General features: G+C 44.5%; 1 protein-coding gene across 4 annotated transcripts in view; it reads left to right on the forward strand.

Annotated features, from left to right (window-relative positions):
- Window positions 1–14,818, forward strand: part of ADGRB2 (adhesion G protein-coupled receptor B2) — a 162,311-nt gene that overhangs the window by 60,060 nt on the left and 87,433 nt on the right. For all 4 annotated transcript variants that reach the window (XM_083625135.1, XM_083625136.1, XM_083625134.1 and 1 more), the window contains exon 3: window positions 5,492–5,575. In XM_083625135.1, coding sequence (XP_083481261.1) covers window positions 5,492–5,575 — 84 coding nt within the window. The remainder of the gene's footprint in view (window positions 1–5,491; window positions 5,576–14,818) is intronic.

A 14,818-nucleotide genomic window follows, 5' to 3' on the forward strand; every position in this document is an offset into this window, starting at 1 on the left:
GTGTACACCAAAGAAGCAGCAGCAGACAGTTAAAACAAAATGTTGCAAAGATACGCAGTCACACATAAAAATGTTACATTAATACAAAGTTACGAATAAGTATCAATCAATATCCATTCATTTTCCTTCTGACGCACCCTCTTTAAATCTTGCAACTGCCTACCCCACCTTGTTCAGAGCAATGCGGACCTCCAGCCTGCTTCAAACCCTCTCCGCAGCAGGGAGCAGCCGGAGGAAGCCTGCCAGCGCCTGGCTTTTCTCTTCCCTGCACTGGAGAGTTTATGGAGTCATTAAAGAAGGCAGCTGGTCCAGTTTACAGCCGAGAGTCCTGCTCGGTTTACCCTGAGGGTAAGACTTTGCGGCAAGGTAATCACATGGGGATCCTATGTGGGGAGGGGCGTCAGGACCCCCTCCAGAGACCCTGCATGCTCTGTGGAATAAACCCTCAAAATGGGGAAGAAAGGGTAAAATTCTGTAAGATTGGTTTGAGCTGAGCTGCCCTCCCGACCGCATCTCCCCAAGCTCTTTTTCTTCAACAGGGAAAATCTTTTATCTCCGTATATATAAATGTGTTAGTGGCATTTCTCCTAAAAGTATTCAAAGCTATTTACAATCAAATAATAAAAAAACACAGAATAATAAAACCCAATTTAAAATGCCGATAAAAATAAAAAACCTGCAGTATAAAAAGGAAAACGTCACATGACACAAGCCAGGGAGAAGCGACCTGCCAGAGTTAACTAGAGGAGACTTCATGTGGCCCTCTGCTCCTCTCCACCTGGCCCTTGGAACTCTCTCCAGGCCACACCTTTTGCTGGCCCTCTGTCTCACTCTCCTTGAGGGTTTTTGCCTGGAATTCTGAATTCTGATAATGTTTCTTGCTTGCCTGGATGGAGGAAAGAGAGGAATGTGAGACGGTGCCTGGAAGCTAGCCTACAGTGCCTTTCAATCATCTTTTTTTGCTTTATTATTATTATTTATTTACATTTATATGCTTTGACTTTTTTTTAAAAAAAACCCAGTCAAGTAGTGTTTAGCTTCTATGAAATAAATAATAAATAAATTGTATGTGCCCCCACCATCTCTGAGAAGCTTGCCTAGGAAGGAATGTGACTGTACCCCTCACCTAAAGCCTGAAGGTAAAGAGGCCCACCTGTGTTGTCCATACTAGGTTAGGAGGTTGGGCTCTGCGTACATATACCAGACCTGGTCAATGCAGGGCCTGATGTCTCATCCTCCTGTGCTGGAGCACCCAGGGCCAAACAGCTTAACAAGCAAGGCTTCCGATTCAACCCCCTTGAGAGCACAAATTCTCTTGATTGGTCCAGCATGGCGTAAGTGCCATGAATGATGATTTTTGCTTCTCGTTTTGTATTTGAGAAAGACCCTTTCTCCAGACTAGGGCTGCATATACACCATACATTTAAACCACCACCCCCCAAACCCAAAGAATCCTGGGCACTCTAGTTTGTTAAGGGTGCTGAGAATTATAGTTCTGTGATGGGTAAACCACGTTTCCCAGGATTGGGCGGGGGAGGTAGAGGAGATGTCCTCTAAATCTATGGTGTGTAAGCTGCCTGGGTGGCTTTTAAAAAACCTTTGATGGGGAAAGTAGGATAAGGGGAAAATAATCAAACAGCCCCTACTCCTTTCCCCTCTCTTCCCCTTCCTGACTCGTAGCTGACAATGCATCTTTGTCAGGCTTTTATACGTTCCTGTTAATTTCACGCAAAGTGCCCTTGATGGATCTCTTGTTATTTTTCGTGAGCTGAGCCATAAATTTGTGACATCTCACTGTAGCAATCTGTTAAGTGCATCTTGAGGGTGGCGGGGAGGAAGAAGGGCTCTCTGTGGGTCTGTATGTGCCTGTGACATACCACATGGAGAGAGAGAGAGAGAGAGAGAGAGAGAGAGAGAGAGAGAGAGATATGCTGGTTCCCAGAGGTGGTAGAGTTGGAATGGAAACTGACCAGAAGACTCTGCCTAAATCTGGTGTTTCTACGTTGTGCCAATTACTTCTTCTGGAGAGGCCAAGAGAAATGTAGTTTAAGTGACACCTCCCCCACCACCCTCACACACTTCATTTACTCTGTCTCCCTTCTGCGTCCAAATTTATTATAGGTCATGGTTAGGAATTCAGTCCAAGCTCCCTCCCTCAGAGCACTCTTTGCAGTAATGGGTTGTCATGTCCCAAATAGGAGTCGCCTTGTCAAACTGTAACCTATCCTGGAATTTGCTGCTGAAGGGTGGAAAATTAATGTTATCACCATCATCTGACTGACCATAGTGATGACAGGAACCTGGACTAGATGTGTCTCTGCTCTGATCCAGCAGCCAGGCCCTTCTTATGCCCTAGTCTTATCCCTCCCTGGCACCTGAACCATTATTGTAATTGTGCCGTGAGTGACAGGAATTCTGGGAAATCTTCCATGCCACTGAGGAATCGGGATTGGGGCTGGAGAATGAGGGGTGGAATCCAACCTTGTTGTGCTGCAATGTCATCTGCCATGTGACAGGGTCTGAACTGGGATCAGAATAAAACTATTTTCTTTGACATGATTAGTTTGCCATGCCCAGTTCTAACCTGACCCATTACTTCCCTCTGCTTCTCTCTCTTGGTTTTCCTTTGGAAGGGTGAAGTCCCTTTGAGAATTCTGAATGCTCCCCACCCCGCCCCCACAAGCAGGCAGGGGAAACTGGAAGATAGAAATTGCCCAAAGTGGGGGCCGCCCTATTGTGGTGGTGGACAAACTTAAGAACATAGGAAGTTGCCTTATACTGAGTCAGATCCTTGGTCCATCTAGCCCAGTATTGTCCACACTGACTGGCAGTGATGCTCCAGGGTTTCAGCCCCGGGACATTCCCAGCCTGTGTATTGGGAGGTTTTTAATGATTTTATGTTTTTATATACAGGGGTACCTCGGGATGCGAATGGGATCCGTTCCAGAGCTCCGTTTGCATCCTGAATAGAACGTAAGACGCGACAGTGCATCTGCGTATGCGTGGGTCATATTTTGCCGCTTCTGCGTATGCGCGTGACGTCATTTTGACCGTCTGCACATGCGCGAGCGGTGGAACTCGGAAGTAATGCACTCCGTTACTTCTGGGTCACCGCGGAGCACAACCCGAAAATACTTATCATGAAGCATATTTATCCTGAGGTATGACTGTATGCTGTAAGCCACGCAAAGTGGCTGGGGGAACCCAGCCTGGTGGGTGGGGTATAAGTAATAATAATAATAATAATAATAATAATAATAACCTGGAGATGCCATTGGGGATTGAAGTAAATGCTCTGCCACTGAGCTGTGCCTCAAACATCCGTCCCCTCATCTCAGATTCATTCACACACACTGAATTCTTGCGGAATGTTTAGTTGAGGAAACAACTGGGGTCTTTTAAAATTTTGCCCTGAGAGAGTTCAAAGAGGAAAAAACAAATTCTGCTTGAGAAACAGTGATGAACCAGATGCCACCAAGGGGAGGTCAGCAAGCAGAACTGTTGCTCAGAGGCATGCATTCTGCTTGATGGAGGGCAAGAAGGCTTGCACACTCTAACATTTGTAGAATGCAGAGATGGATGTTTCACTTATCTCTCATGCACACTCATGAATACACACACACCTGACTGCTCATTGTGTCCTTTGTTTGTATGCATGGGGTAACATTCCCTGCCTTACAGTCTCTGTGATCCTCATCTCCACACAGCTGCCCTGTACATAAATAACCTCTGCTGGTTCCTTTGTCTCTAGAGGGAGACTTGAAAACAACGGAGACCCACCAAGTCCACAATGGGGATGAGGAGCTCCATAGACAGTGTGCAAAAGGAAGGAAGCAGCCAAAAGGCAGAGTCTTTGGTGCAGCAACAAAGACACCACTTCAGGAGAACATTAGAAGTGGCCCAATACTGAACTAGGCTCATCTGGACCATGGGTGGGCAAACATTTGCCCTCAAGAGCCCTTGGTGGTGGTGGGTGGTCTGCATATTCGTTGGTGTGCCAGGGAGGCTGCTATTCATCCACAGCCACACCCACTCATTGTCACACTCCTGATAACTTATCAAACAGCTGTGGAAGTGATGTCCGGGGGGTGGGATTTCCAGAAGGCGGCAGTTTGTCTGGGATCTTTGACAAGTAAACCGGAAAAAAAGTTTTCAGGGTGTCCTGGTTTTTACTTTTTGAAATATGGCAACCCTGCTTGAGCCATCCACCATTCTTGCCCTGCGCATGCACACTTGCTATGCCTAACCTCCAGGGCTGGATCTAGACACATCAAAGAAGTTTTTTCAGTTAAACATGTTGCAAACTTTGTATGAGAAATCAGGTTAGCAAAAACAGAACTCCACAGTGCCATCTGGTGTCACAGTGTTAGAATGCATAAACAATGCATATAAAGCATTTTTTTTTCTTTGCCAGTGTAGCTAAGTCCTAGATCATGTGTATTCTGTCTGCATTTTAAGATTAAAATAAAATGTTGTGCAGGCAATGCAAAATTCCTGCCAAGAAAATTTGGATTCTGTGATTTGTTTGAATTATGCAGTTAGGGCGAACTGGCACATTTTTGCTTTCACTGTGCATAAATTTGTTCTACATTTTCTTGCTGTTTCACCAAATCAGTAGTTGGGTGGCTCGTGGGCAAGCAGCTCTGCTCCAACAATTGTTGCCAGTCTTGTCTCTTTTTGGAACGCAGCTTCCTTAGGTTGATTGTGCATTTGTGTGAAGTACTTTTCGTTTTGTGATTCAGGATTAGTTTCCCCTGCATGCCCCTTGGAGTGCGCTTATTTCAGGAGAAAGTGTGGCTTATGAAACACTCAGATAAATAACACTTTGTCTTTCTTCATCTTACTGCATGTTAGTTTCACATGATACCTTCTTTCTTCTTTCCATCATTATATAAATTTCTATTTTGTCAACCTCCCCCAGCCCAAGCTCCCCCCCCTTATTAAGATACATGAATACTGACTTTACATACTTATACCTAGAATTTCCTCAGAGTATCTCTCTCTCACTACCTTCAAGCCCCTTCTCAAAGCCCACCTTTCCCACAATGCCTTTGGCTCAGTTAATCAGCCTCATCCTATGGGAAAACTAACCAGATGTAACTGAAGCCCTAATATATAGGGTGGTATTCAACTAAGTTTTACCTAGAGTATTGGAATGTATGGGCCTGACTGAGCTACATTTATTGGTTTCAGTGGGTCTACTCTGAGTTAAACTTAGTTGAAGACCACCCATTTGCTTCCCCAGTTTTACTGACCCTTCCATCTTTTCAGTGGCCCTTCCAGGTTCAAATGGATTGCAACTCCTTGAGGCAGGAGCTTGTCTTTTACTTGGTAAAATATTGTGCACATTGATAGCACGTGATGATGATGACGATGGTGATGGTATTTTGCAGAGGACAGAGCATGCCCTTCAGAGCATGCAGATACTTCCTCCCGACTTTCTCCACTCACCAGCTCTGATAGCTCTTTCATGGTTTCCTCCCTCTTTCAGGTGATGGGGTGGAAGCAGATCAGAAGGTGAAGACACAGTGGCCGCGGTCAGCAGATGAACCAGGGGTGTACATGGCACAAACAGGTAATGAATGACCTTGACGGGAAAAGCATGGGGAAATGAGAAAATTCATCAGGGCATTCTCAGGGAATCCTTCCTTGCAGTCAGGTTCAGTCTTTAGTCTTCTCCTCAGTACGTGCCAGGGGGTGTGATTGGGTCCGTGGACATATTTGCAAACCTATTTGGTCAACATAACCATGCTGAAACCTATTCTATTAGCACAGTCTCAGACCAGGACTCAATGGTAGTTTTGCTATCAGCTTTTCACCTCAAACACATTTTGAATGACATTTGGGGCATCCTCCTGAGGTGAAACATACCAGGAATTTTGAGGGAATACAGCATAGTTTTGATGAGACTTGCAGTGTTTCTGAGGATGGGAGGTGGCTGAGAGGTGAGGGGGCATTGGGGAGGTTCCACATATTTTCACCAGAATTCTCCTAAATTGAAATTTGAAGCAAATTGTTAAGGTTCTTCATCAGAATGAGCAGCATGAAAAATTTAAAAGGAAAGGATTTTAATGTGTGAACTCCCCTCAATTTAACTTGGAATTGGAACAGCTTCTCTAGGGGACGTTTGGAATCTTATCACCCCACCAACTTGCCCTGATTTCCGAAATTAAATTGTGGTGCTAGTTGTGCTATTTTGCATTGAAGTTTCTGGCCAGACAGAGCTCAACAAAGTCACCATAAGAGGATTTTGAAGTAAGAACCTCCAGAGCCTTGAGGGAGAGATGTACAATCACTGACCAAGAATTAAGAAGCTCCCCCACCTGACCAGCTATAGCTTTTGCAAAGCCCTTTTATGTTTTCAACTAAACTAGCTTAGGGATGGGGAATTTGTGGCCCTCCAGATGTTGTTCTAGTCTTCTTTCTTTGGCGATCACTCGTAGCCAAGTAAGATTGTCTTCCATAAACACAGTTTTAACAGTGGGTCCATAAGTGACTGTGGAGGCCAATTCTGGATCCACACATCCTTCCACAATGGGGACATAGGTTTCCAGGTGGGAGTTGATCATGGTGAGGGTTTGTCAAGCATGCCTTCCTCTTAGCACCTTTCTCCCTTACATCCTGAGTTTGAGTGTCTTCAAAGCCCATGACACCTTTTGTAAAGGCTGTTCTCCAATTGGAGCACTCGCAGGCCAGTGTTTCCCAGTTGTCTGTGTTTATACTACATTTTTCTTAAGATTTGCCTTGAGAGAGTCTTTAAACCTCTTTTGTTGACCACCAGCATTACGCTTTCCATTTTTAAGTTTGGAATAGAGTAGTTGCTTTGGAAGACAATTATCAGGCGTCTGCACAACATGACCAGTCCAACAAAGTTGATGTTGAAGAATTATTGCTTCAAAGCAATGCTGTTCTAGTACAGCTCCCATCAACCCTATCCATTGGCCATAGCGGTTGGGCCCAGTGGGAACTGGAGCCCATAAACCCTCAGCTGATGCTGAGACCTCAAGAGCTTTCAGACACCTCCATGTTGTGAATTGCAAATTACAACATTAGCATCACAAGCATAGTTAGTTTCTCAACCAGTCTTGCAACATCACTGATTTTGAATATTGATTAATTAGACTTGTGAAATCGTCGCTAATTTTAAGGAGACGCCAACTTTTTAAGACAGCTTCTGCATTTTAGAAGAAATATCCTAATTTCTGAGGGCTTTTGACTGAGATGTTGCCCATTGGAGGTGCCTCCCTGCTAGGGATGAACAGAAAGTCTGGCCTTTCCGTCGTTCAGTTCAATGTCTTTGACTCTGATTCACTTTTGTTTCTTTTTTAAAAACTCTTTTGAAAGCAGGGACCCTCATCTTTTGGGTCCTGGGGACACATTTGAAAATCATAAAATACTGCCAAGGGGCCCCCCAATATACCATTTCACAATGGGAAACTACTAAGGCTTACACACAAACACACCGCAACAGGCAAAAACAAAAACAAGCAGACAAATAAGTGGAACTCTACCCTAAAAAAAAAATCTCTTCAAAAAGCCAAAATAAATATCTCAGTGGCAGGTGGCCTTGGTGGGCCCCCAGGGGGTCATGCCTGAAGGCACTGTGGTGCCCACATGAGGGACCCCAATTTTAAAGCATATAATTCCAGCTCTCATTTCTGAGTGGAGAGATGCCATCATTCCTCCTGCTCCACCTCACACCAGAATGCCCCTAAAGTGATGCTCCATAGTGATAATGCCTTAATTTTTGGAGTTGGGTGTTCTGTTTTGACAGGGGAAATGGTAGCTTTAGGCTGGCCCCCATGGATAAAGCTCCACTGCCAATAAGAGATGGTGGCAAGAATACTTAAATATATACTGTGTAGTATATATTCAAAATAAGTTGGGTTGATGGAAATAAGAGACCACAGCTGCTCGCTGCCATGGAATGTCCCACCATGAAACATTTCAGCAAATCTTCTCCCTCCCAGTTTGCAAAGCATCCTGAAATAATTTTAGATGAAGGATGGTATAGGAACATAAGGAGAGTCCTTCTGGATACATCTGTTGCAGCATCCTGTTCTCACAGTGGCCATCCAGATCCCCCAAAGGGAAACCGGCAAACAGGATCCAAGCACAAGAGCATTGTTGGTGTTCAGATGCAGTCTGTGTTTTCTGGGGCTGGGCAGTTGCAGTCCTGAATGTCTAGAAGGCACCAGGTTGGCAAAGGCTGGCCTGTGCTTTTGCCAGTACAGCATTATTATTGTCTTATAATACTCACAACAGCCTTGCATTGCTCAAAGGCAACCAATTTTGGGGTGAAGACGCCTGCCAGATGTTACAACTGGTAGCTTGTCTAAGCTGGGACCAGCTATTCATCACCAGCTTCTCCTCCAGCTCCAATAGTCACATGCATTTTAATTAAGATGCAGCCTCCAATGACTGAAAAACCTGCATCTCATCTTCAATCCCCACCAATCCCCCGAGCCCCATCATTTTCATGGCGACAGCGAATTGAGATGATGTGTGCTTATCCCTTCTTCCTATTTCCACCACCACCACCCTCCCTGGTGCAACTGAGTTTAATTTGCTCCATTTATGCGTTCTCTTAGCACCTTCCTTGGAGACCCATAAAGAAAACAAATGTATTAATTGTTTAGCTCCTGCGTATTTATTTAGCAAATTCGTCTGGGTAATGTGAACGCCATTCACTTCCCCTCTCCTCTCCCTTTCTCCTTGCCTTTGATTTATAGTCTCTGGGCCATTGTGTGCACTGCCTGCGAAGACAATTGGAGCTACAATCCTGGAGAATTTAGAGGGATCTGCTGAGCCAGTTGTGCAAATATAGATAGTGGCAAGTCTGTTGACCTTGATAAATAAGCTTGTTTGGTGCAATGGCTACTGAATGGGTCACCAATGTGGTGCCTGTAGCTTATATGACACCCATAAGGTCTCACTCTGGAGCCTGTGAAGCTTCTGAGCCTCCCCACTCACTGTCCCCTTAGTCATGAATGGAGTCAGGGTGCAGCTCATCAGTCCCTGGAGATTTGAATTCATTTAAAGTAGATAGGCATTCCCTTTCCACCACTTTCCCTGTCTTGGGCTGCAGCTCCCTTCTTTGCATCATTTATTCTGTTATTCCCAGGTTAAGCCCTGCTTCACTTTTGGGTGAAAACAGAGGGTAATAGGTGTCGAGCAGTTTCACCTTCTCTGTCACCCAGTAGCATTCCTCCAGCTTCTCTGCGCAGAGGACCTCCTACTTGTTAGTTCTTCCTCTTGTTTCAAACATAGCCAAAGAAATCTTTTTTGTTATTACAAAAATTATTATAAAAATCCAGTTGTGTCCATGGACTGATAAAGGGTTGACTTACGGACTAGGTCCACGCTTTTTAAAAATAAAATAAAAAATGCCAGTCATTCTCAATATCCTGCTGAATCCATTGGTTTCTGGCTTGTAAAGAAGGCCCTATATCAAGATAAACACAGCGTGGTGATAGGCAACCATACTCCCCAGGCTGACATCTCCTGATGTCCTTGGAAATACACTGGATTTCACCAACTGTGGCCTGGGCCTCTTATTTCCTAGCAGAGTCTTATTTTGTCTACTCCAGGCATTCTGGTAACAGAAGGCATCCACCCCCCTCTCACACACAATAATATCCATTTTACCCTCATACTTGAAGGTCAGTGTTCTGCAGGAATGACTTCTCACATGGACGCCCCTTTCGGCTAATATTTGCGTTCTCTTTCTTTCTCTCTCTTGCTCTTTGGAAAAATGTAACCCACCTCCCTCCTTCCTCCTCCATCTGTTCCTTCGTAATTTAAATGGATGTCCTCTACGGCAAGCCCGTCCAATAACTTCAGATAGATCATCAAGTCTAATAAAGAGCCAGATTGTTGTAAATGTCAATGCCTTGCCTGCTCAGGGCAGAAGGGAAGAGAACCAGGTTTGTGCCTCAGCCACCAGCCTTGACTGGGGGTCATGAAGGAGTGGACCGCCTCATATTTCAGCAAATGACGGGTCCACATATTTTCTCCACAGGCCAACCATGGCTTTTTGAAGGGCATCTGCACAACTGAAAAAGTGGGGAGCCCTCAAGGGCAGAGGGCCAATCATGCCATCTGTTTTTCAGATGCACCAATGCCCACAAAAAAAATTTACAGAAAAGATTTGCAAGAGTTCAACAACAGAAACGTCAGTTTTTAGGCCAGGGTGAAAAAGCCCACAGAGAAATCTCTCTTTGGCCTTACAGAAACTTTGGGCTTTGCTCAAAAGTTTTGCTCAACAGGAAACTTTAGAATGCTTTTAATTTTAGGAGCACACAGGTGGTAGCTTAGGAATGTGCAGAATCCTTCTCTGAAATTTCATTAGAGGTCCTTAAAGTTCGTTTGTTTCTTCCTTGATGGTGATGTAGTGATGAAGAGGCTTTTCTCACCATTCTTTAGATGTTTTCACTGAAGGCAATGCCTCCAGAATTACTCTGAATTTTGTTTTCGGTGAAACAAAAGGGAAAGAAAGGGATGCAGCTCAGTGGTATATGGAGCTTCTGCTTTGCATGCAGAAGGTCTAGGTTCAATTCCTGGCATCTCCCAGTAAGACTGGGAATGTTCTCCTGGCTGAAACCCTGGAGAGCAGCAGCCTAGGTGAGCCTGTGGTCTTGCAAGGTTGGATGGCCATCTTTTGGATTATTTAGCTGTGATTCCTGCATTGCAGGGGAATGAACTAGATGACCCTTGGGGTTCCTTCCATCTCTATGATTCTATGAAGGGAAATTCTTATGTTCCTGTGAAAATTCAGTAGCAGCTCCAGTGGGGAAAGAAGACTCATCTTAGCTGTCAGGTATTAGGACGTCCTTGCCATCCATCCAGGGAGCTGTCCAAAAGAACAGTGCTGAAACCTGCTTTTCCTACATGAGAGGGTTACCCAAAGCTCCAAAGGGTGAAAAATATATATGGTGTGCCATATATATAATAGAATCATATAACTGTAGAGTTGAGAGGGACCCCAAGGGTCATCTAGTCCAAGCCCCTGAAATGCAGGAATCTCAACATGGAATCATCAAATTGTAGAGTTGGAAGGGACCCCAATGGAAAAATAATGTCTGTGGTTGGATCAGTGAATAGATGTGTGGTCATCTCTCTGGAAGTTACACAGCTGCAAGATGGTAGAAATATTCTTGTGCCACAGATAAACGGTATTTGTTAGAGAATCAATTGGTGGATTTTTTGAAATCCTGTTTTGAGAGGCTTTGGGTGGGTTCTAAGCTGATGGGGTTGGGTACAAGCACACCTTGGACACCCTGAACTACACTGCCTTAATTCCTCTCTAAGTTATACAGTTCACATAGTCATTTCTCACTCAGTTACTCACTTGATGGCTGATTTCTGCAGATCAAAGTGGTAGAATTCTTGATTGTAGTAAGGTAAAGGGTAAAGGGACCCCTGACCATTAGGTCGAGTCGTGGCCAACTCTGGGGTTGCAGCGCTCATCTCGCTTTATTGGCCGAGGGAGCCGGTGTACAGCTTCCAGGTCATGTGGCCAGCATCACTAAGCGGCTTCTGGCGAACCAGAGCAGCTCACGGAAACGCCCTTTACCTTCCCACCAGAGCAGTACCTATTTGTCTACTTGGACTTTGACGTGCTTTCAAACTGCTAGGTTGGCAGGAGCAGGGACCGAGCAACAGGAGCTCACCCCGTTGCGGGGATTCGAACCGCCGACCTTCTGATCAGCAAGTCCTAGGTTCTGTAGTTTAAATCACAGTAGTACCCCTTGCTTATATCTCTGTATGCTCCCTCTCCCACGGAAAAAGAAGCTTTTTTGTATATTATCATGAGTTCAAATATGCCAGACCCCTCTAAATTGCTGGATCCAGTAAGTGTTAGACTTTAATCAAGGCTTGGGGTATTAAACTGGGTGCCAAACACCTAACCCCTGGACCCAGCATGTGTTAAAAGCTAATTAACTTATCTTTTTAGTTAGCTAAATTAACTTAGTTTCCTGATTCAGGTGATCACCGGGGTGTGTGGGGGTGGGGTGGGTGTGATGATGACGGTTAATTGATGGGCCATTAAGAGAACAAAGGAAACAAGATTAAGAAAGCAAAGGAGAGAGGGCTGATAGTGAAATGGACAAAAGCCAGAGTTTAGAGTTGAAAGTGTGTGTGTGATGTGGCCCAGGTGCAAATAGCTGCAGGCTGAAAATGCAGAGAGAGAGAGAGAGAGGGAGGGAGGGAGGGAGGGAGTGCCATGGCTGAATTCTGCTGGAAACCAAGGCTGTGGCTTTGAGAGAGGATACTTTTTGAGTGTGGATGTTGTGAACCCCTCCATCATAGGCTCAGATTGTATATATGTGTAAATTAACCACAAAGACACCACAGTCTCCACAGTGCCTCATTTCCAAAATGAAACTTGAACCCCGGGCAAGCTCCTGGGACCCCTGAAATCTTGCACTACTTGAAGATTGGGGTGGCGTGCAAAAATAAACAGATGAAGGAGATGGGTTCTGGATGCAACCTCTCCCTAGTGTGCAAGTTTTCTCCCTGCAGCAAGGAGCTTTTTGTCTGTGGAACATCAAAACCCACCCACACCCTGATGTCAGACCTGAAATGATGCAGCCCAGAATTCTACCACCTCATTATGTTTAATTTGTAAAGCAAATATGAGCATTTGAGGTGATTCATAGGGTAAGGAAGTTCTATCAGTGGTGATTAGCCGGTTCTGTCTCAATTCAGGTTATTGTTTGATGTTTGATACACTGTGGGGAACAGCTAAATGTCTAACTACTCCAGCTGCCTCCCACCCCCAGCAGATTGCAGGTTAGAGATGAGTGAGGAATTTGATCTTTGCAGATTCAGAAACAAATCCACACCTTTTAAACTAACATGCATATTGGAACTAAGGTTTGTAGTCAACTGACTTTTAATCAGAGTAGACCCAATAAAATAAATGAAACCTAAGTTAATAAGGGCAATTAATGTCAATGGGTCTACTCTGAGTAAAGGTTAGTTGACTGCAACCCCTAGTGCCAGCTTTCTTATGCAATTCTCAGTTTGAAAGTATACTTTGTAGGGAACAGCACTGGATTTTAATGAATCCTGAACCAGAAGTATGGTGTCCAGACCAAGGCAAGCAATAGTACCCAGTTCTTTTTCCCCCCTAAAAAAAATGTTTAGGGGTACTCTCATTTTGACTCAAGAAAATCACTGTTTTATAGTTGAAATTGGGAAAAATAAATATAGTAAATCGACAAAAGTGCAAGGATTCACAAAATGTTTAGGGATATGCATGCCCCCAGAAAAAAGCACTGATAATACCTTCCTCAACCTTGGTCAGACCACACCTGGAGTTCTGTGTCCAGTGCTGGACACCACAATTTAAGAAGAATATTGACACGCTGGAATGTGTGCAGGGGAGGGCAACCAAGATGATGAATATTCTGGGAACCAAGCAGCATGAGGAAAAGCTGAGGGAGCTGGATATGTTTATCCTAGAGAAAACAAGACTGAGAAGTGATATGATAGTGACCTTCAAGTATCTGAAGGGTTGTCATTTGGAAGATGGGGCAAGCTTGTTTTCTGCTGCTCCAGAGGGGAGGATCCAAACCAATGGATTCAGATTACAAGATAGGACTAAAATTAGGAAGAACTTCCTGCTGCTAAGAGCTGTTCAAAAGTGGAACGGACTCCCTTAGAAGTTGGTGGAGTCTCTTCTTGAAGGTTTTTAAGCAGAGGTTGGATGGCCATGTGCCAGGGATTCTTTACTTGCAATTTCTGCATTGCAGGGGGTTGGACCAGATGACCCTTGAGGCCCCTTCCAACTCTGCAATTCTAGGATTATGTGAAATTGAGCTTATTTTGGAGTTATCCAAGGCTGAGCTCCCTTCAAATCCCTCTGAACCAAAACTGGGACCCCCCAAAGCTTCGTGAGCAATTAGAAAATTCGGTACCAAACAGAGCTGTGGATAATGTGATCTGCAAAAATTGCAATGTTTCTCCCCAATTTTCCCATACAATATATGGAAATTGCCAGGGTGGGGAGAGGGTGAGGCAGTATGTGTGTGTGTTTTTGTGACTGACACATCTTACTTCTAATCAGAAGGGATTCTATCTTTGTTTGTTAGTCACTCTGTGCATTGTTTCCCCCTAAAAAATAAATCTTGAAGTGATTTAACAGCAACAATAAATACAAAGTGCAATGCAATACAAATATAGCAATTTTTAAAAACAAGTCCATCCACACACAAAAAGGATTTGCCAAGGCCCTCCGGCCAGAGTGCTTTGCGGGAGGGATGTCGATCTTGTCTGTTCTATGTGCTTTGCCAGTTTTCTCTCTTCTGAGTTGGCTGTTTCAGTTAGGATAGACATTTTGCCTGTGGCAGCCTCCTCCAAACACTGTGCTTGCTTGCTTGCTGCTCTGTGCACTACTTCAGCTCTGAACCTTACACATACATGGCTGCATGGCCATAGCTGAGTGGTAGAGCAGCTGCCTTGCATGCCAAAGCTCATAGGTTCAATCCCTGGTACCTCTGGGTAGGGCAAGAAGAGACCCTCTGAAACCTAGAGAGCTATTGCTATCAATCAGTACTGGCTTAGATGCACCAGGGATTCTTTAGCTGTCATTCCTGCGAGGGCAACTAGTTGGACTAGATGACCCTGTGGATTCCTTCCAGCTCTACAATTCTCTGATTCTGTTACTCTAAATCAGGCACTGATTTGGTCTCTGAACCACATCTTGTGGTCAGTGCACACCCCAGAAGAGTGACAGAGAATTGACATCTTGAGAGAAACTACATTTTATAAGTATTTGAACACACATTTGCATGAAATGTTTGATGCTCTT

This window comes from Podarcis filfolensis (assembly GCF_964270895.1).
Source record: "Podarcis filfolensis genome assembly, chromosome: 8".
NCBI classification, from domain to species: Eukaryota; Metazoa; Chordata; class Lepidosauria; order Squamata; family Lacertidae; genus Podarcis; species Podarcis filfolensis.